General features: G+C 37.7%; 1 protein-coding gene across 1 annotated transcript in view; it reads left to right on the top strand.

Annotated features, from left to right (window-relative positions):
* The window catches only part of XPR1 (xenotropic and polytropic retrovirus receptor 1), a 236,200-nt gene that overhangs the window by 166,171 nt on the left and 49,442 nt on the right, over positions 1–20,587 (top strand). Inside the window, exons 8-9 of the mRNA XM_032291238.1 lie at positions 14,768–14,958; positions 15,176–15,355. Coding sequence (XP_032147129.1) covers positions 14,768–14,958; positions 15,176–15,355 — 371 coding nt within the window. The remainder of the gene's footprint in view (positions 1–14,767; positions 14,959–15,175; positions 15,356–20,587) is intronic.

The raw sequence follows: 20,587 nt of genomic DNA, 5'->3' as shown, positions 1-20,587 counted from the left end.
ACTCAGGAGGCTGGGGCGGGAGAATTGCCTGAACCCAGGAGGCGGAGGTTGCGGTGAGCCGAGATCGTGCCATTGCACTCCAGCCTGGGTAACAAGAGCGAAACTCTGTCTCAAAAAAAAAAAAAAAAAAAAAAAAAAAAACAGTTAGAAAGAGATAGGAAGGATTCCTAGAAGCAGCTGCACTCCCAACTTCAAGAAATGATATAACAGCAAAGGAAGCATAATCTTACCAAATCTCCACAAAGCATTTGACATACCCCACAGTAGCATTTGACGTTATCAGTCACCACTTCTTGAAACACTTTGTTTGATTGGTTTTTCTGGAGAAACCACACTCTGCTTGTTTTCCTGTTAAATTTTACTGTCACTTTGTTCCCAGTCTCCTTTGCTAGCTGTGCTTTTCTTTGTGACATCAAAATGTTGTGGTATAGTGCTAGGCTCAATCCTTCAGTCGCCTCTTTCTATATTTGTTTTCTATCTAGGCAGTCTTATTCATGCCTATAGCTATAAATACCATCTATATGCTAATGACTCCCAAGTATATGTCCTCTCTTCTAAAAGATGTCAGCTTGGCTAGTTGCATGTGTCTAGTAGACATTGCAAACTTACACGGACAAAAGATCCCCTGATTTTTACCGCCAAATATGCTCTCTCTTCTATCTGGCATTACCTTTCATCCATTTCTCAGTCCAAAATCTTTTAGTTTCTCTCTTATCTCATATTTCTTCTTCAGTCCATCAGCAAATCTTGTTGGTCTATCTTCAAAATATGTTCTACATGTGTTTATTTCTCACCACCTTGGCCAATGCCACTCTTGTCTAAGCAGCCATTTCTTGTTTAGTATATAACAGCCTTCTGGACTTGGTTTCCTTGCATCTACTTTTGCCTCCTTATAGCTACTAATACCTTTTTTTTTCCAGTGTAAGTTAGATTATGTCACTCTCCTATTCAAAATTGATTCATGGTTACTGTTAGAATAAAATTCAAACTCCTTAGCATTGCCTGCAAGAACCTACAGGATCTTACCTCTGAGGGCCTTTCCGATATTATACTCTGTCATCCTCCCCCACACTTAGCTTCACTTTGTTTCCAGCCACACTTGTGTTAGTATTTCTTAGACACATCAAGCTCATTCTTATCTAAGAGCCTTTGCAGCTGCCTAAAGAGCTCTTCCCTGAAATGTCTACATAGCTTATTCCTTCACTTCGTACAGGTCTCTATTCAAATGCCATATTCTTAGTAAAGCGTTCCCTGATCACCCAATACTAAAATAATCTATTCTGTCCCTTTAGCCTACATTAGCTTTCTCCAGAATACATATACTTATGTGACATTATATATTTATATTCCTTGTGATCTGTTTTCCCACTGGAATATAAATTTTCTTGATGCCCGGGCTCAAAAAATATTGGGGAAGTTTCAATGGCAGGAAGAGAAGGATAAAGATGAAATTTGATGATATTCAGAAAACATGCGCAAACCGCAGAAAAACAGACACAAATCTCAAAGCTTCTTATAGTCAAGGACTTTTAATGATAGATAACCTTGGTATACCTAAGGGTCTGTATAATTGTGCTCATAATGATAACTGAATCATTAATAAAGGGTTAAATTTTGCTCAGTGAAGCCTGCAAAGAAACATTAGGTTGGTGCAAAAGTTGCCATTACTTTTAATGGCAGAAACCGCAATTACTTTTGCATAAACCTGTATGATTTAGAAATAGATGTTATTTGAATATCCATTACATTCCATTTCAGACTTTTAGTAGTCATAATAAAGCCCAAATAAGGAAGCTTTATGTCGCTGTCATACTTACTGTTCTTGATTGCAGGGACTTTGTGTTGTTGCATTTTAAGTTCCCAACACATTGTCAAGCTTATAGCAGGTGTTTGAGAGATAATTTACTGAACTAATTATTATTATTCCTCATAAACATTCTTCTTAAGACTATCAGTTGTATATTATGAAATGATAACCTACATTGTAATGGCTTTTAGGGAGCATATGAATTTTATCTGTTAACAGTGTGTTTTCACTTGTAAGAGTTCTTCCCACCAATTACTAAAAATCAACTCTAATAGTTATTGTCAACCCTAAGTTTATGATAGAGTGTTGATATAATTTATGATCATATTTTAATCTGTTTCTATTTCCTTAGGTGAATACAGTCTACTTATATAGAATACATGGAAATAATACAATTTAAAAAACCCAGATACATATTATCAAGCTAGGTACTGTGGAAAGAACAAAAGGCCTGCCTGGGTTTCAGTCCCAGCTCCACTGTTAATTAGTTAGTTGTTTTGGCTTTTAGGACATCATTTAACTTCTCTGAAACAGTTTTCCTCATCTGTTAAATGAGCTTAACACCTTAAATTTGCAGAGTTGTTTAGAATTTATTCCTTCATTCAACAAGTAAATTTTATGTGCCTAAGGGTTGCTTGATGCCCGTAAGTCTTAAGATAAATAAGAGAATCTCTTTCCTTATGAAATTTATTATGCCAGGGAGATAGTTTGAGGCATATATTAAAGCAATATACCGCAAGGTAGAAGGTGTTAAATATTCTAAGCAGTTCAAAGAGACAAGTGATTACTTTTAAATGAGAGCATCAGGGAAGACTTTATGGAAGAAATTATGTTTATACTAGACATTGGTGGAATGAAAGGCATTTCAAGAGAAGGAGACAGATCAGCATAGAGATTTAGTTGGCCTGGGCTGGTGATGGAGTGTAGAAGGAGGGAGTGAGTTATGAAGGAAAGAAGTGATAAAGTGGCCAGAGGTGAAGGGGAATATTAGACGAGAAGGGTGAAAAGATAGCTTGAGACCAGCTCATAGGGGTCAGATAAGAAGTGTAAGTAAAACATGCTTGTAGTTGCAAAGTGCTATGTCAACATAAGGTATGTATGGCGGGTGTTCTTTCTGTAGAAAATACCTTAGTCATTTGGGGGTGGAATTATTTTTTTAATTTTCAAGATGAGCATGGTAGTAGTATCATCATTAAAAAGAGACATAAGAAAAAAAGAAATTTCTTCATTCTTTTTATGTGACTTAATTGAAAAGTGTTATAATTTGAGGTTTTATTTTCTTTAGTATATATAGACTATGTTTTTGTAAGACATTCTGATTTTGTGTGTGTGTGTGTGTGTGTGTGTGTGTGTGTGTGTGTGTGGTTTATGCATTTAGTGTTATGCAGTATGTTGTCTCACCTCAGAACCTTTCTTTGTTTGATCTTTGTGTGTGTCATAGGAGGAAGGATTAATATAGTTAAAGCCAGCTGCCTATCTTTACTTATCTCCCAGCAGGTGCTTGAAAGATAACAGTGTTGAGAGTCAAAGAGAAACACAGTCGTAGTATGCGTGTACAAGCATGATTCTCTTTTTCAAACAATTCACATAAAAAAACATGTGCATAATTGCTGTGGTTTCTCAAGGGGACATGACCTAGTGTTTAATAATTTCTCTGAAAATCACATATTTCAGATATTTAATTTCATGAAGATGAAAAGTTGGCTGTTTAGATTTTTTTTCTTTCAAACTTGTTTCTTTTGCAGGTTCCTACTAACATATATACTTAATTTGGTACAATAACAGTATACCATATTTGACTTACTGGTTTGACCATTTACAGTGGGTGTAAGGTGTGAAATAGGCTCTGGTACACTAGCGCTAAGAGTACTCATTGTTGCTGTCTCTTTGGAGGATAATTTAGAAGTATATGTAAAAATTTTAAGTATAATTACTTTGATTAAGCAGTTTGTTTCTTGAAATTTATCCTATAAACATACTTGTACATGGTTGCAAAGACACGTATGCCAGGAGGTTAGTCATTGCCATTTTGTTTATAGTAGAAAATCCTAGAAACCACTCAAATATTCATAAATTGATAGCTCTTTAAATTATATTACCTCTATACAGTGGAATGCCATGGAGATATTTAAATGAATGAGGTAGTGGTGGGAGTGAAAATGGACACAGCACTTTGGAGAACCAATTGGCAATAATTACCAAAATTGAACATATACTAACCCAGTGGTCACCAGCCTTTTTGGCACCAGGGACTGGTTTTGTGGAAGACAATTTTTTCACTGGGAGGGGTGAAATGACCTCCGATCATCAGGCATTAGATTCTCATAAGGAGCACCTAACCTATAGATCCCTCACATGCGTGGCTCACAATAGAGTTTGTGCTCCTATGAGAATCTAATGCTGCTGCTGATCTGACAGGAGGCAGAGCTCAGGTGGCAGTGCTGTCACCTGCCACTCACCCTCTGCTATGTGACCTGGTTCGTAACAGACCACAGACCAGTACTGGTCTATGGCCTAGAGATCGGGAACCCTGGTACTAACCTGTAACCCAGTTCTAATAGAAATACATATGTCCACCAGAAGACATGTATGAGAGCACTTAAGTAATATTGTTTGTAATAGTATCCAGTCATGCACCATGTAACAATGTCTTGGTCAGCAAGAGACTGCAGATATGAAGGTGGTCCCATAAGATTATAATGGAGCTGAAAAATTTCTGCCACATAATGGATGGCGTAACCATCATGGCATAACACATTACTTATATGCTTGTGGCAATGTTGGTGTAAACAAACCTGTTGCACTGCCAGCTATATGAAAGTTAAGCACTTACAAAGTTATCTACCTAATAATACTTGATTATGATAATAAATGACTATTACTGATTTTTGTATGTACTATACTATACTTTTTATTATTTTAGAGTGAACTCCCTCCTACTAATTAAAAAAAGAGTTGGGCCGGGCGCAGTGGCTCACGCCTGTAATCTCAGCACTTTGGGAGGCCGAGGCGGGTGGATCACGAGGTCAAGAGATCGAGACCATCCTGGTCAACATGGTGAAACCCCGTCTCTACTAAAAATACAAAAAATTAGCTGGGCATGGTGGCGCGTGCCTGTAGTCCCAGCTACTCAGGAGGCTGAGGCAGGAGAATTGCCTGAACCCAGGAGGCGGAGGTTGCGGTGAGCCGAGATCGCGCCATTGCACTCCAGCCTGGGTAACAAGAGCGAAACTCCGTCTCAAAAAAAAAAAAAAAAAGAGTTAACTGTAAAAGAGCCTCAGGCAGGTCCTTCGGGAGGTGTTCTAGAAGAAGGCATAAATATAATAGGAGATGACAGTTCCCCGTGTGTTATTGCCACTGAAGACCTTCCAGTGGGAAAAGATGTGGAGGTGGAAGACTCCACATATTGGTGATTCTGATCCTGTGTAGGTATAGGCTAATATGTGTGTTAATGCCTTAATTTTTAATAAAGTTTAAAAAGTAAAACTTAAAAAATGTAAAAATAGCAAAAAGTTTATAGAATAAGGATATAAAGAAGAAAAATGTCTGTATTGTTGTACAGCATATTTATGTTTTAGGCTAGGTATTATTATGAAAGAGTTTAAAAAGTTAAAAAAATTTTTAAGTTTATAAAGTTTAAAAGTTACAGTGAGCTAAGGTTAATTTATTATTGAAGAAAGAGTATTAATTTTTTATAAATTCAGTGTAGCCTGAGTGTATAGTGTATATATAGTTCACAGTAGTGTAATGTCCAAGGTCTTCACACTCACTCACCACTCACTCACTGACTCACCCAGAGCAACTTCCAGCCCTATAGCTCCATTCATTGTCAGTGTCCTGTACAGGTGTACCATTTTAAATCTTTTATATGTGCCTTTTCTATGTTTAGATATGTTTAGAGACACAAATACCATTGTATTACAGTTGGCTACAGCATTCAGTGCAATAACATGGTGGACAGGCTTGTAGCCTAGGAGCAGTAGGCTCACATAACTGTAAGTGATGAGAATAACAAACTGTAACTACGTTCAAGAACATGATGGCTCCCACTAATGTTGAACAAAACAAGCCAGACACAAAAGAGTACATATTACATGATTCCATTTGCATGGAGTTCAAAAAACAGGCAAACATCAGAATAGTACTTACCCTTGGGGAATGGATAGCAATTGGAAAGAATATAAGCAAGAACTTCTAGGATGCTTGTAATATATTGTGTTCTGGGTGCTGATTCAGTTTATCATTTTTCATCATGCTGCATACTTAGGATTTATCTGTTTTTCTATATGTGTGTAACACTGAGATTTAAAAATTTTACATTAGAAAATTAGTGAGATCTTTGTGCACTGATACTGGAAAATTTCCACTCCAGGATATAAGTTTAAAAAAAAAAAAAAAAAGGTATGGAATAGCATACATAGCATGCTCCCAGTTATAACTGGTGATTTGTTTTTTAAAAAATAGTACGTGTTTCTCTATGCATCAAGAAGCTCTTGAAAGATAATAGACAAATTGTTAACATGGTTTTCTTCAGAAGATCTGGAGTGAGGCTTCTCATGTTCTTTATAATATTTGAGATTCTTTTCCTATACACATATATTACTTGTTAAAAATTTTTTTAATGTTCCTTTTTTTTTTTTTGAGACGGAGTTTCGCTCTTGTTACCCAGGCTGGAGTGCAATGGCACGATCTCGGCTCACGGCAACCTCCGCTTCCTGGTTTCAGGCAATTCTCCTGCCTCAGCCTCCTGAGTAGCTGGGATTACAGGCACGCGCCACCATGCCCAGCTAATTTTTTGTAGTTTTAGTAGAGACGGGGTTTCACCATGTTGACCAGGATGGTCTCGATCTCTTGACCTCGTGATCCACCCGCCTCGGCCTCCCAAAGTGCTGGGATTACAGGCGTGAGCCACCGCACCCTGCCTTAATGTTCCTTTAAAGAAAAGTGATTTGGCAGCTTAATGCAGAGAGGACTGTAATTTTGTAAGTTTTAGAACAAACTTCTGTTTGGGTTTTTGTTTTTTTTTTAACAGGTACATATTGACCTAAATACACAACCTAGCCCCATTGTTAAGTGTCCAGGCTCTGGAGCCAGATTGCAGGGTTATTAAATCCTTGTCATCCTGGGCAGGAAACCTACTTTGAGTAAGCCTCAGTTACTTCATGTATCTGCTGAGGAAAACCAATTTATAGTATTGCTATGAGAGTTAATTAAATTATGCATATAAAACATAGAGCATATTGCTTACCCCAGAATAAATGCTTGAAGAATATTAGCTGATTTTTAAATTAAAAATTCATGAAGCCATGAGGAGTTTGTGATGAGACCTTGTATATCTTTTATTCTTGGGACCTATGGCTCAGAGAGATGATATTCTTAAAGAAATAACACTAATCTGTTTTTGATTCCCCGGAATTTTTTATGATGATTTTGTCTAGCAAGAGTTATTGTGGTTTAATCTCCAGTAAATCTAGAAAAGCTTGCTTCAGGGAGATCATGCCAAATGAAAGAGGTTTCGTTATATTGCTTATATATGCCCTTAGGTTTTAGATTTATGTGCATTTGAAAGTTCCTGATCTTTGATGAATAACTTGACTGTTAACAGTTAAGTTGCCTTTTGCTTTTTGAAACTTTTATTTTCCTTCAGAGACAGGATCTCGCTCTGTTGCCCAGGCAGGAGTGCAGTGGACCCATCCTAGCTCACTGCAGCCTAGATCTCCTGGGCTCAGGCCATCCTCCTGCCTCAGCCTACTGAGTAGCTAGGAATACATGCATACAGTAGCACCATGCCTGGCTAATTTTTGAAACTTTTTTATAGAAACAGGGTCTCAATATATTGCTTAGGCTGGTCTTGAACTCTTGGACTCCAGTGATCCTCCCACTTTGGCCTCCTAAAACACTGGAATTACAGGTGTGAGCCACCATCCCTGGTCCCTGTTTTTTGAACCATTTAGAAAGTAAATAAGTTCATTAGCTTAAATATAGTGTTGTCATTCAGAAGAATGTACCTTTAGCATTTTATTGTTTTACATAGGTTTTGGGGTTTTTGTTGTTGCTGCTGCTGTTTTGGTTTTTACTGACTTTTCTAACAAGTTGTGGAGTTCAAGGATAGTTTATTCAGATCATATTTACTGAAAGCCTTATCAATTTTCTATTTCCTATGTTATCAAGTAGAACTTAGGTAAATATGTGTTTAGATTTTATAAGTATGTATTACATTTTCTGTTCATGGCAGTTTTCTTTCTACGTAGAACAGAATACTACTGTTGCCAAGGTCATGAATATTTAAACCCTAACCAGGCCATTTTGCGTTCTTTTTTTTAGTATATTTGCTGCCGAAGCGAGCACTATTTTGCTTTATTTTGTGTATGGCCACAGATATTAACTAGACAGAATTAGAAAATTTTGATATATTAGAGGAAATCTATCACCACAACTAGTAAAACAGTTCAAAATATATGCCTAGGCCAGGTGGGGTGGCTCACTCCTGTAATCCTAGCACTTTGGGAGGCCAAGGCGGGTGGATTACCTGAGCTCAGGAGTTTGAGACCAGCCTGGGCAACATGGCAAAACCACTTATCTACTAAAAATGCAAAAAGATTAGCCAGGCATGGTGGTGCGCACCTGTAATCCCAGCTACTTGGGAGACTGAGGCAGGAGAATCACTTGAACCCGGGAGGCAGACGGTGCAGTGAGGCAAAATCGTGCCACTGCACCCCAGCCTGGGTAACGGAGCAAGACTCTGTTGGGGAAAAAAAAAATAGGAGTTAGTAATGACATCTTAAGATATATTTATTACTTTTTTCCTTTTCTGTTATTTTTTTATTGAGGTGAAGTTCACATAACATAAAATTAACCATTTTAAAGTTAACAACTCAGTGGCATTCAAGTACATTTACAGTGTTGTACAACCACTACATTTGTCTATTTCGCAGACATTTTCATTAGCCCAAAAGGAGACCCCACTCTCCATTCCATCTCCTCAGCTGCTGGCAACCACTAATCTGCCTTCTGTCTCTATGAATGTTCCTACTCTGGGTATGTTCATAAATGGAATCATACAATATTTTGTGTTTGGTTTCTTTTACTTGGCAAATGTTTTCAAGGTTCATCTGTCTTGTAGCATGTATCAGTGCTTCATTCTTTTTATGGCTGAGTAATACTCTATTTTGTGTATATATCACAGTTTGTCCATTCATTCATTGACGGACATTTGGGTCATTTCTATCTATTGGCTATTGTGAATGGCACTGTTAGGAACATGCATAAACATGGATTTGTTTAGTACCTGTTTAATTTTCTGAGGAGCCGCCAAACTGTTTTTCAGAGGCGTTACCATTTTCCATTCCTACCAGCAGTTTATGAGGGTTCCGTTTTCTGCACATCCTTGCCCACACTTGTTTTCTGTGTTTTTGTTTTCTTCATTATGTCCATCCAAATGGGTGTGAAGTGTTATCTTGTTTTGGTTTTGATTTGCATTTCCCTAATGACTAATCATATTAAGCATCTTTTCAAGTCCTTTGCCCTTTTTTAATTGGGTTTTTCATCTTTTCATTGTTAAGTTGTAAGAGTTGTTCTTGTATTCTAGATACTAGACCCTTATTAGGTAAATGATTTGCAAATATTTTCTTCCTTTCTATGTTTTTTTTTTTTTTTTTTACTTTCTTGATAATATCCATTGATGTTTTAAATTTTGATGAAGTCTAATTTATCTGTTTTCCCTTTGGTTGCACATAGTTTTGTTGTGATACCTGAGAATCCATTGCCAAATTCAAGATTGTGAAGGTTTATCCTTATGTTTTCTTTCGAGTTTTATGGTTTTGTGGTTTGAATTCCTATCTTTGAATTCATCGATCAGTTTTGAATAACTTTTATATGATGTGAGACAAGGGACCAACTTCATTTTTTTGCATATGAATATCCAGTTGTCCCAGGACTAGTTGTTGAAGAGAGTATTCCTTTTTTGGCTCTTTTGCGCTTTCCCGGATTGGCAGTTTCCTCCTTTGCCCCACAGTCCCAGCGTCCATTGTTCTATCCATCTAGCATGAGTTCAATTCCAGAAGTGCTTCTTTGTAGTCTCGCCCTGTTGCCCAGCTTGGAGTGTAGTGGTGCATGCTCAGCTCACTGCAACCTCTGCTTCCCAGGTTTGACATGACTCTCCTGCTTCAGCCTCCTGAGTAGCTGGGACTACAGGCACACACCACCACACCCAGCTAATTTTTATATTTTTAGTAGAGATAGGGTTTTACTATGTTGGCCAGGCTGGTCTTGAACTCCTAACCTCAAGTCACCTGCCCGCCCTGGCCTCCCCAAGTGCTGGGACTGCAGGCGTGAGGCACTGTGCCTGACCCTGATGCTCTTAACTGCTTGTCCTAGGAAACCTAATGTGTTCCCATACTTTCCAGAGTCGTCTTCTGGACATAATCCTCAGGCTTGCTACAAGTGGGAGAAGCCACAGCAACCTTCAAGCCAGCACCAGGGCTGTAGGAATGGGTCCCCTCACCAGCATTTCATCCAAGTTGTGGGCTGGGACACTGGAAATGCACACACTGAGCATTTCCATTGTGAAGGATGAAGCAAGTGGCAGAGCTGGCTATGTCATGCTCTCCAGTGACATTCCAGTGGAAACACTCTTTAGGAAGTAACACGTCTGGCACCAGAGTTGACTTTTAATTTGTCCTAAAGCTGCTGAAGCAAAAAACATGATAAAACATTTTGCTTTCTTTTTACAACCCCCAGAACACACACACACAAAACAAAAAAACCACAACAACAAAACCCAAACTATTTGTAGGAAAAAATGGTTTTGTACATGGGATGAAACAATATAAATTCAAAACTTACAGATAAGGGTTAGCTCTATCACTCAACTCTTTAAAAAGTTTATACGAATATCCAGTCAAAACCAACAAGGTATTGCCCTTGAATGTTATCTATATGATTTCCAAGGAGATCACAGGACTGTATACTGCCTTGGAATGTCCTCAGAAGGCTCTGTCATTGATCAGGTAACAGGAAAAACCCCAGAATCCTTTCTTTCAAATGGAAAAGGGAAAGCAGAGGAACAGAAGCTATTCAAACTTCGTCATCTTTCCTTGTGGCTTGTGGTCACCTCCTCCTCTGCCTCCTCGGAAGCCACCTTGTCCTCCAAATCCTCCTCGGCCTCCTCTGCCACCACCTCGGCCTCCAAAGCCACCTCTGCCTCCACCACGACCCCGAAGCCACCTTCACCCTTAGGTTTGGCCCAGTCCAAGGTTACTTTATTTCCATCAATTTCACCATCTTCCATGGCCTCCTTGGCAGCTTTGGCATCCTCCTCACTGTTGAAGTCTACAAAGCCAAACCCTTTGGAGGACCCAGTTTCCCGGTCAGTGACTATCCTTGCCTGAACAGAGCAGTCAAATGACTCCTTTAATGTCTCTTCAGTGGTATCCTCAGACAGGCCTTTGACAGACAGCATTTTGGATGGCTGGCTTCTGGCATTAGGTGATCCCCTGGGTTGCCTGGAGTGACAGCTGCTTTCTTAGCCAGTGGGACAACTGCAACCTTTTTGGTTGGGGAAACTACCACTTTCTTTGCTGGGGTTGCAGCAGCCTTCTTGCCTTTCTTCTGAGGTATGACAACCTCTTCCCCACTGCTATCATCTTCTTCATCTTCTGACATTTCCTCATCTTCACTATCTTCTTCTACCTCCTTTGGAGGAGGAGCCATTTTCTTGGGGTCACCTTGATTTTTACCTGCCTTCGCGAGCTTCACCATGACAGCAGCTTATGGCAGCAGAGTGTGGAGCGAACAAGTGGCGCAGATGAGCCCAGAGGGAGCCAAGCGACGGCGATGGCGGCCACGGTACTGAAGATCCCAGAGAACGTACACCTGAAGGCCAGCGAGAGCTCAAGACTCGAAGAGAGTATTCTTTTACACTGAATGATGTTGGCACTCATGTTGAAAATCAATTAGCCATCAATGTATAGGTTTCTGGATTCTTGGTGCTCTTCCATTCATCTATATGTCTGTTTTCATACCAGTGCCACAATGTTTTGATTACTATAGCTTTGTAGTAAGTTTTAAAACCACAAAATATGAGTCCCTAACTTTGTTCTCATTTCATTATTGTTTTGGCTACTTGGGACCTCTTGCAGTTCCATATGAATTTAAAGATTGACTTTTTCAGTTCTGGAAAAAAAAAAAGCCATTGGAATTTTGATAGAGATTACATTAAATCTGTAGATTGCTTTAGGTAGTATTGCCATCTTAACAATATCAGATCTTTCAATCAATGAACACAGGATTCTTTTCTACTTTAATTTCAGCAATGTTTTGAGTTTGTAGTATATAAGTAGTATATAAGTCTTTTACTTCCTTGGTTAAAGTTATTTCTAGATGTTTCATTCTTTTGAATGCTATTGTAATTAGAATTATTTTCTTAATTTCAGTTTTAGATTGCTCATTGCTGGTGTATACACACACAACTGAATTTTGTGTGTTGATCTTGTACTCTACAACTGTGATGAATTTACTTTTATTGTCGATTCTTTGGGATTTGTGTTATTTTTGTTTCCCGACTATTATAATGTATCTGTGGTCTTTGCTTAGGAATCAGGATGTAAAACTGTATGTAGTTTTTCATTTATAACTTCCTAACTTATCTTGCCTTTGTACTTGTTCCCTTATAGTCTGTTCACATAACAGCTAGAGCAGCCTTTTAAAATAATTGATGAGGTCATGCCATGCATGTACAAAACCTTCTACAGGCTTGTCCATTAGAGTAAAAGCTTAAGTCTTGACAAAGTACTGCAGAGCTGTCTGAGTTGCCACTGGCCAGTTCTTTACCACTATACCTTTGTTTATTCCAATCTTGGTAACCTTGGCTTTCTTATTAGAGCAATCCATCTTAAGGCCCTTTGTGGTTTCCCTCTCTATATGGAGCCCTATTCCCTCAAACATTCCAATGCTTTGTTCTCTATTTCCTGAAGGTCATCTCCTGAAGTGTCATCTCCTGAGAGTCTTCCCTGACTGCCCTACCTAAAATAACACTTAACATCATTCTTTATCTCCTTACTCTATTTTTCCTTGAAGCCCCTTATCTGACTTCAGAAATTTCCTGAAGATAGGTATTTTGTCTGTTGTTCATCACTGAAGCACCAGGTCTAGAATGGTGTCAGATACAATAGGCACCTAATAAGTACTTGTCAATGAAGAAATAAAAGTTTCCTCAAGTAAAAGGAAAAAGAAGCTAATATATACTCATGAGCCAAACATTATTCTAGGCATTTAATATATGTTTTTCACATTTAGTCTTCTTCATAAACATAAACTTATGAGAATAGATATCATCTCCATTGATCAACAAAGAAACAGAGACTTTTAAAAATCAAATAATTTGGCATAGCTAGAATTTGAAATCTGGTCTGTAGTACTTGATTCCAAAGCAAAGGCTTTCTCTACCCTGTTATTTAAAAATTATTAAATGTTCTTTGTACTGCAGAGAATACAAAGATAAACTATAAATATTTAAATTAATTAAGTGTATAAGTTAGTATTTAGGCTGGGTGCAATGGCTCACACCTATAATCCCAGCACTTTGGGAGGCCAAGGAGGGTGGATCACCTGAGGTCAGGAGTTCAAGACTAGCCTGGCCAACATGATGAAACCCTGTCTCTACTAAAAATACAAAAAATTAGCTGGCCCTGGTGTCTAGAGGCTGAGGCAGGAGAATCGCTTGAACCTGGGAGGCGGAGGTTGCAGTGAACCGAGATCATACCACTGCACTCCAGCCTAAGCGATTGAACAGGACTCCGTCTCAAAAAAAAAAAAAAAAGTTATTATCTAATTAAATTCCAAATGAACAGTACTGTCAATAAGTTTTGTAGTTATTTGGAAAATCATTAGGCGAAATGGAAATGTTTCTCATACAGTAGGCTGAAAACCAAATGCATCAATTCAATGAATTTGTGAACAGGTAAGGATCTGGCTCTTAAATAATAACTAGAATTTGAATTAGTGGGGAGAAAGAACAAGGCCATTTTAGGTACAGGGAACAACATAAGCAAGTGAAAAGCAAACTTATTAAAAGGATAATAAAATTCATCAGGAGCCAAGAGTTAATATTTTAAGGGTGCTGTGAGATGTTTGGGAAAAGTGAGTTGGTGATTAGATTATGAAGAATTTGAATTGTGAGGCTAAGGTATCTAAAGTATTTGAACATTATAATTACTGGAGAGCCATAGAATAATAATGATATTGAGCATTTGTGTGGGCATAGTACTTAAGAGTATGAGCTTTGGAGCAAAATTGTATTCAAATCCTGTCTTAGCTCAGTAACTAAGCTAATGACTTAACCTCTCTGTGCTCTAGTTTCCTAATCAAATGGAGATAATGTTTTTTAACTCAAAGAGCCATTGTAATGGTTAAATGAATTATCAATTATTGTATGTAAAAATGATGAAAACAGTGCTTAGCACATATGGTAAGCATTCTATAAATATTAGCTATTGTCATTTATATGACATTTAAATTTTCACACTGCTTTCATATGTACTGTTTCCTTTCATTTTCATGGCAACTCTGTGAGGTAGGTGTTACTTTATCAGTTTAATAATGGAGTAAATGAAGCCAAAGAGGTTTTGTCATGCCGGATCCCCAGCTGGCAGAACTGATCACATGATTCTAAGCCATTTCACCATGATCTCTTCAATGTAAAAAAAACTAGTGGAACAATGGGATGACATGCTGAAAGTCAAGTTTTAGGGAAATTATTCTAGTGACAATCTACAGAGTAAAATGAAAATGGAAAAGAACCTGAAAGCAGGTTTACAAGGCTCTCAAAATAATCTAGATTTAGGTTTTATATATGAAAAGTTTCTCTGCTAGGGCTATATCATTGAGAATGAAGACAAAAGATTATTAATTCAAGGGATGTTATGGATTTTATAACTAACCAGTATATCAATATTCTTTCAGCTGTATTTAAACTTGAAACAGATAGAAGTATATGGCCCTTGATAAGAATCTATCGGGGCGGCTTTCTTCTGATTGAATTCCTTTTTCTACTGGGCATCAACACGTATGGTTGGAGACAGGCTGGAGTAAACCATGTACTCATCTTTGAACTTAATCCGAGAAGCAATTTGTCTCATCAACATCTCTTTGAGGTAATCAAAGCAAGACATACCACCCCATGAATATAGTTTACATTAACTACATAGCTATCTGGTTTCATGGGTACTTAAATCTATCTTCTACTTGAAGAGGATTAGTGGCTTAATATCTAATCATGTTTCTTACTTTTGTTTTATTAAAGATATTTTAAGTAACGGTAAAAGTAAAAATAATTTTCTCTATCTTTCTGTCTTCCCCATCCTTTACTAGATTGCTGGATTCCTTGGGATATTGTGGTGCCTGAGCCTTCTGGCTTGCTTCTTTGCCCCAATTAGTGTCATCCCCACATATGTGTATCCGCTTGCTCTTTATGGATTTATGGTTTTCTTCCTTATCAACCCCACCAAAACTTTCTACTATAAGTCCCGGTTTTGGCTACTTAAACTGCTGGTAAGTCCAGAAACTCGTGTACCATTTTTAGAGTGGTATAGTGGTTATTGACTTCCTCTGTGATAAAACCAAGGCTGCTAGGTTGTACAACTGCAGAGGCCAGGATTCACATTATAGTTTATGTGATTGGTGCCCCAGCTCCAGGGCAAACAATATACTGTAACTAATAGCCCTGAAGTTGTACAACATGGAAGCCCTAGGAAAAAGCACTCATGTATATTTTCCTCCTAGGATTGAGTATCAGGTAGCCAAATAATGAAATGATTTTACAAATGGTAATCATTGTTTACTTCATTTAACTAGCTGTGATAAGATGTAGAACTTTGTAAGTTTCCTTCCAAAAAAAATGTGGTAAAATTATTATTTTCTTATTAAGTTGATGTGAGTATCAACCCAACATGTTATTTTAGGGAAGCTTTGTTCTCTAAAACCAGTAGGAATATTTTACCAGATTACCAAGTTTAATTTGAAAAACTGACTTTGGGCTGGGTGCAGTGGCTCACGCTTGTAATCCCAGCACTTTGGGAAGCCAAGGCGGGTGGATCATCTGAGGTCAGCAGTTAGAGACCAGCCTAACCAACATGGTGAAACCCCATCTCTACTAAAAATACAAAATTAGCTGGGAGTGGTGGCACATGTCTGTAATCCTAGCTTCTTCGGAGGCTGAGGCAGGAGAATCGCTAGAACCCCAAAGATGGAGGTTGCAGTGAGCCTCGATTATGCCATTGCATTCCAGCCTAGGCAACAAGAGCAAAACTCCATCTCAAAAAAAAGAAAAAGAAAAATTGACTTTGATTCTTGTTTATAATAAGTTCCATTTTTTTCTTCCACTTTACCTGTTTCTTAGTGATCTCAAAATCATTTAGCCTCAGCAGTGATACAAAATTTCCTGGAAAAATATAAGGCTTCCTCTTGTAAAGATAACTCTGGATTGGATGGAGACTTCTGCTTACTTGTAAATTAAGTCAGCTCTGTTTTGAAAATCATTTGAGGCCAGACGCGGTGGCTCACGCCTGTAATCCCAATACTTGGGAGGCTGAGGCGAGTAGATTCCCTAAGCCCAGGAGTTTCAAATCAGCCTGGGCAACATGGTGTAAACCCTGTCTACAAAAATTAAAAAATGAGCTGGGTATGATATTGCACACCTGTAGTCCCAGCTACTTGTGATGCTCAGGTGAGAGGATTGCTTGAGCCAGGAATGTCAAAGCTACAGTGAACTCTGTTAGTGCCACTACATTCCCAGCCTGGGCAACAGACTGAGACCCTATCTCTAAAGGAAAAAAAAAGAAACAAATAAAGAAAGTAAATCAGTTAAGATAACTTTCATATAATTATTTTTTGGATTATGAATTACAGATGACAATAAAGATTAGTAATTAAATTGACCAATCTCTATACAAACTTTCAGAATTACCGTATTTTCTCACCTCTTTTTCACTTTATAGTTATACCTCCTTGAAAACTGTAGTTCCTAATTTTTTTCTTTTGTATGCTCCTTAGGTTAGCAGAGGTTTTTTATTCTCAGCAAAACATAACAATTTTTTTTTTAATCTGAAGACATAAAGAATGGCTTTCTATTAAGAAAATCTGTAGAACCAGGTGTGGTGGCTCATGCCTGTAATCCGAGTCCTTTGGGAGGCTGAGGGTGGGTGGATCACTTGAAGTCAGGAGTTAGAGACCAGCCTGGCTAACATGATGAAACCCTGTCTCTACTAAAAATACAAAAATTATCCAGGCAAAGTGGCAGGTGCCTGTAATCCCAGCTACCGAGAGGCTGAGCAGGAGAATCACTTGAACCCAGGAGGTGGAAGTTGTAGTGAGCCGAGATGGTGCCATTGTACACCGGCCTGGGCAACAGAGGGAGACTGTCTCAAAAACAAAAACAAAAGATAAAAAAAATAAGGTCTCCTTTGTTGCCTGGGCTTGTCCCTAACCTCCTGGCTTCAAGTGTTCCTCCCCACCTTGGCCTCCCAAAGTGCTGGAATTACAGGCATGAGCCAAGGTGCCTGGCCATAAAATTATTTTTAAATGAGACTTTGGAAGATTCCAAAAACTCAAGTGTTACTGTGATTGCATAATTATAGTAACAGGATAATATAGTTGTGTACATTGTGTACTAAGTGAGCATTTCCCCAGTGTATCCACCTTTGTTTAAATAGCAAGCTGTGATTCATGCATGACCAGTTACTCTTATTAGCAGAACGATTCCCCATTGAGTAGACGTTTATCTGTGCATCTGCTGTGTTTTTGTTAATAAGTGAGGACTTGTTGATGGAATAGGTTGACAATGATATAAGCAGTAATAGAATAATAAAATGTACTATTGGATACAGTGAAATATAGAAGGAAGCATTGTGGTTTGTTATTTTTGTAGCAACGGTTATAAACAGAAGAATGTTATCATTTATGGATCATTTTAGTATTAATTGACCTGTTGACTTACTTTAAATCTCACTGAGAAAACTTGCCCTTAGACTGATTCCTAGTAAATTAACAAGAATGTATCCACTCTAGTTATGTTTTTCTGATACCGCTTTTTAAAAGCTTAATCCTAAAGTAAAACTGCATTTCTTTCTTTTTTTCCTTAATTTTTTTTTTTTTTTTTTTTTTTTTTTTTTTTTTTTTAAGACAGGATCTGGCTCTATTTCCCAGGCTGGAGTGCAGTGGCATGATCTCAGCTCACTGCAGCCTCCATCTCCCAGATTCAAATGATCTTCCCACCTCAGCCTCTTCAGTAGTTAGGACCACAACATACCTGGCTAATTTTTTGCGTTTTTAGTAGAGACGGGATTTTGCCATGCTGCCCAGGCTGGTCTCGAATTCCTGGGCTCAAGTCATCTGCCTGCCTTGCCTCCCAAAGTGCTAGGATTAAAGGTGTAAGCCACTGAGCCCAGCATTTTCTTTAATTTTTAGTGAGAAAAGCACATATGTCATTTAGCCATGGTGGTAGGCACTGGGTACCATTTATGTCTGTATTTATATTGGAATATGTGAAATTGATATATGCTGTGCTCCCAAAAACAAAGCTAAAAAAGTTTATAAGAAATTGATTTATTTTGATATGAATATTGTATGTCAAATTAGTGTAGATTATTTACATCCATTAAGTTATACCTTCTCTCCCTAAATCTGTATTTACCTCAATCGGCAATCTAATTAGGTAGCATAAACAGTGCTTCAGATTTTATAAACAAAGATATTAATTTATAGTTCAATATATTAAAATATATCAAGTCTATTTAAAATTTTTAAATTATAGTCCTTTGTTATATAATTTAGAAATCAGTTTTTACCAAGTTTCTTTAGTTCTGTAGTAAAAATTTTACACATTTCTGTTATAAGAATAGAGAAGTGTTCTCATTTAGTAACTATTTTACATATTTTATTTTAAAAATAACCCACAAGTTGGAGCTGCTATTAATTCCCATTTTATAAATGAAGAAACCTACATTCAGAGAAGTTAATTAACTTGCCTAAGGCCACATAGCCAGTGAATGATGAAGATGAGTTAAGAACCCAAGCAGTCGGGCTTCATAATCTATACTCTTAAACACTAACATTTAACACTTAGCCCTATTAGTTATTTTTATAAGATGTTTAACTTTGATCTAGTGGATGAAACTAGTAGAATATAAAAATCAAATTTGGGCCCGGGCAGAGTGCCTCATGCCTGTAGTCCTAGCACTTTGGGAGGTGGAAGTGGGAGGATCGCTTAAGCCCAGAAGTTGGAGACAAGCCTGGGCAACATGACAAAACCCTCTCTATATAAAAACTGAAAAATTAGTGGGGCATGGTGGCACACACCTTCTAGTCCCAGTTACTTTGGAGGCTGAGGGAGGAGGATCCGCATGAGTCCAGCAGGTTGAGGTTGCAATGAGATGAAATTGCACCACTACACTCCATGAAAAGTAGAAATTAGAACTTCATCTTCTTAGCTGTTTATCAGTATTAACTTAAAAGATGATGTTAACATGTTCTTTGTAATAACTTATTAGTGGCTTTTTTGTGTATGTGGTAAAATATCAGAATTGTCTCTGGCTTTGATAATACTGTTACTATAGGAATTGTCACTTTAATCAAAATCACAGGGTAGAAGTGGTAAAATTGAAAGGCCTTAGCCAGATTAAGAAAAGGAGGAAAAGTGAGTTGCAGAATTCACTCTGAAGGAGAAGTCAGATAAATCTAGAATGGATTTGACTGTGTGTAAATGTCAGTGAGTTGAATATGTTTATGTCTCCCTCTCACCCTGCCTCTGATAGAGTGATTTCTTGTATTCTCTGTATTTCCAATGTATTTTGTGTATCTCTATAATATGGTGCTATAATTATACCTTTCTATATTTATTTGCCCAACTAGACTGTGGATCTTTAAGGCCTTTGAGGGTAGAGACTGTTTTATCTCTGTACCGCCACAATGCCTGACATATTATAAATACTTGATAAGTCTTTGCTAGATAGATGAATGACTGTAATTATATTTTTTCCTTTGTTGGTTATATTATACCAACATTTACTAATCCTTCCTTTATTCCTTTTTTCATTTTCTCTTTTTATAAATTTTCCCTTCTTTTTAGTTTTTTTATTTTTATCTTCATGTTACTCCTGTCCTTTACCAGTCCCATCCCTCCATCTCTTTCTTCCTCATTTAATGCATTATCTTCCTCTTCTGCTCTTATGGAGATATTCTGAATTAGCCAGGTTTTGAGGATAGAGTTGGCAGAGTGTGACAGTAATGATAGTCTGTCTCATGTCAGTTAGAAATTTCTCCTAGGCACCAGTTTCATAATAGTTCATGATTAGAGTTGGATTTAGACTTCCTGCTCCTTTGGTGTTATAGCCTAAATTATTCTGTTATTTCTGTCACTTTGAATCTTTTAAGTCCATTCTGCACGTTAGAGTTTCTTAAAATATTACAAAAACTGGTGCCTGAACTTCTTCGTGTGTAGATGACTACCATCCTCCCCTCTTCCTCTTCCCCACAAAAAGTTTGCTGTATCTAGAGCTTATGGTTGGTATAGACTGTTTCTCTGGTTTATTAAACTCATGGGAAGAGTATGAGAGTGATTAAGAGACTGAGCCATGGAACCAGAATATATCAGCACCGAAAATAATGTCTCAAAGCCTGTATGATGTCCCACAGACACCTGGTCTAGCTTCCAAAGCTCTGAGAAAGTACCTGTCATAAGTAGTTGACACCCAGGATTGAGTCATAATATGACCATTTATCTACCTG

Source organism: Sapajus apella, unplaced genomic scaffold (genome assembly GCF_009761245.1).
Source record: "Sapajus apella isolate SASKATOON/1434 unplaced genomic scaffold, GSC_monkey_1.0 scaffold25, whole genome shotgun sequence".
Taxonomy (NCBI): Eukaryota; Metazoa; Chordata; class Mammalia; order Primates; family Cebidae; genus Sapajus; species Sapajus apella.
Note: the sequence above shows the minus strand (reverse complement) of the source record. Positions and strands in the feature narration are given on the sequence as shown.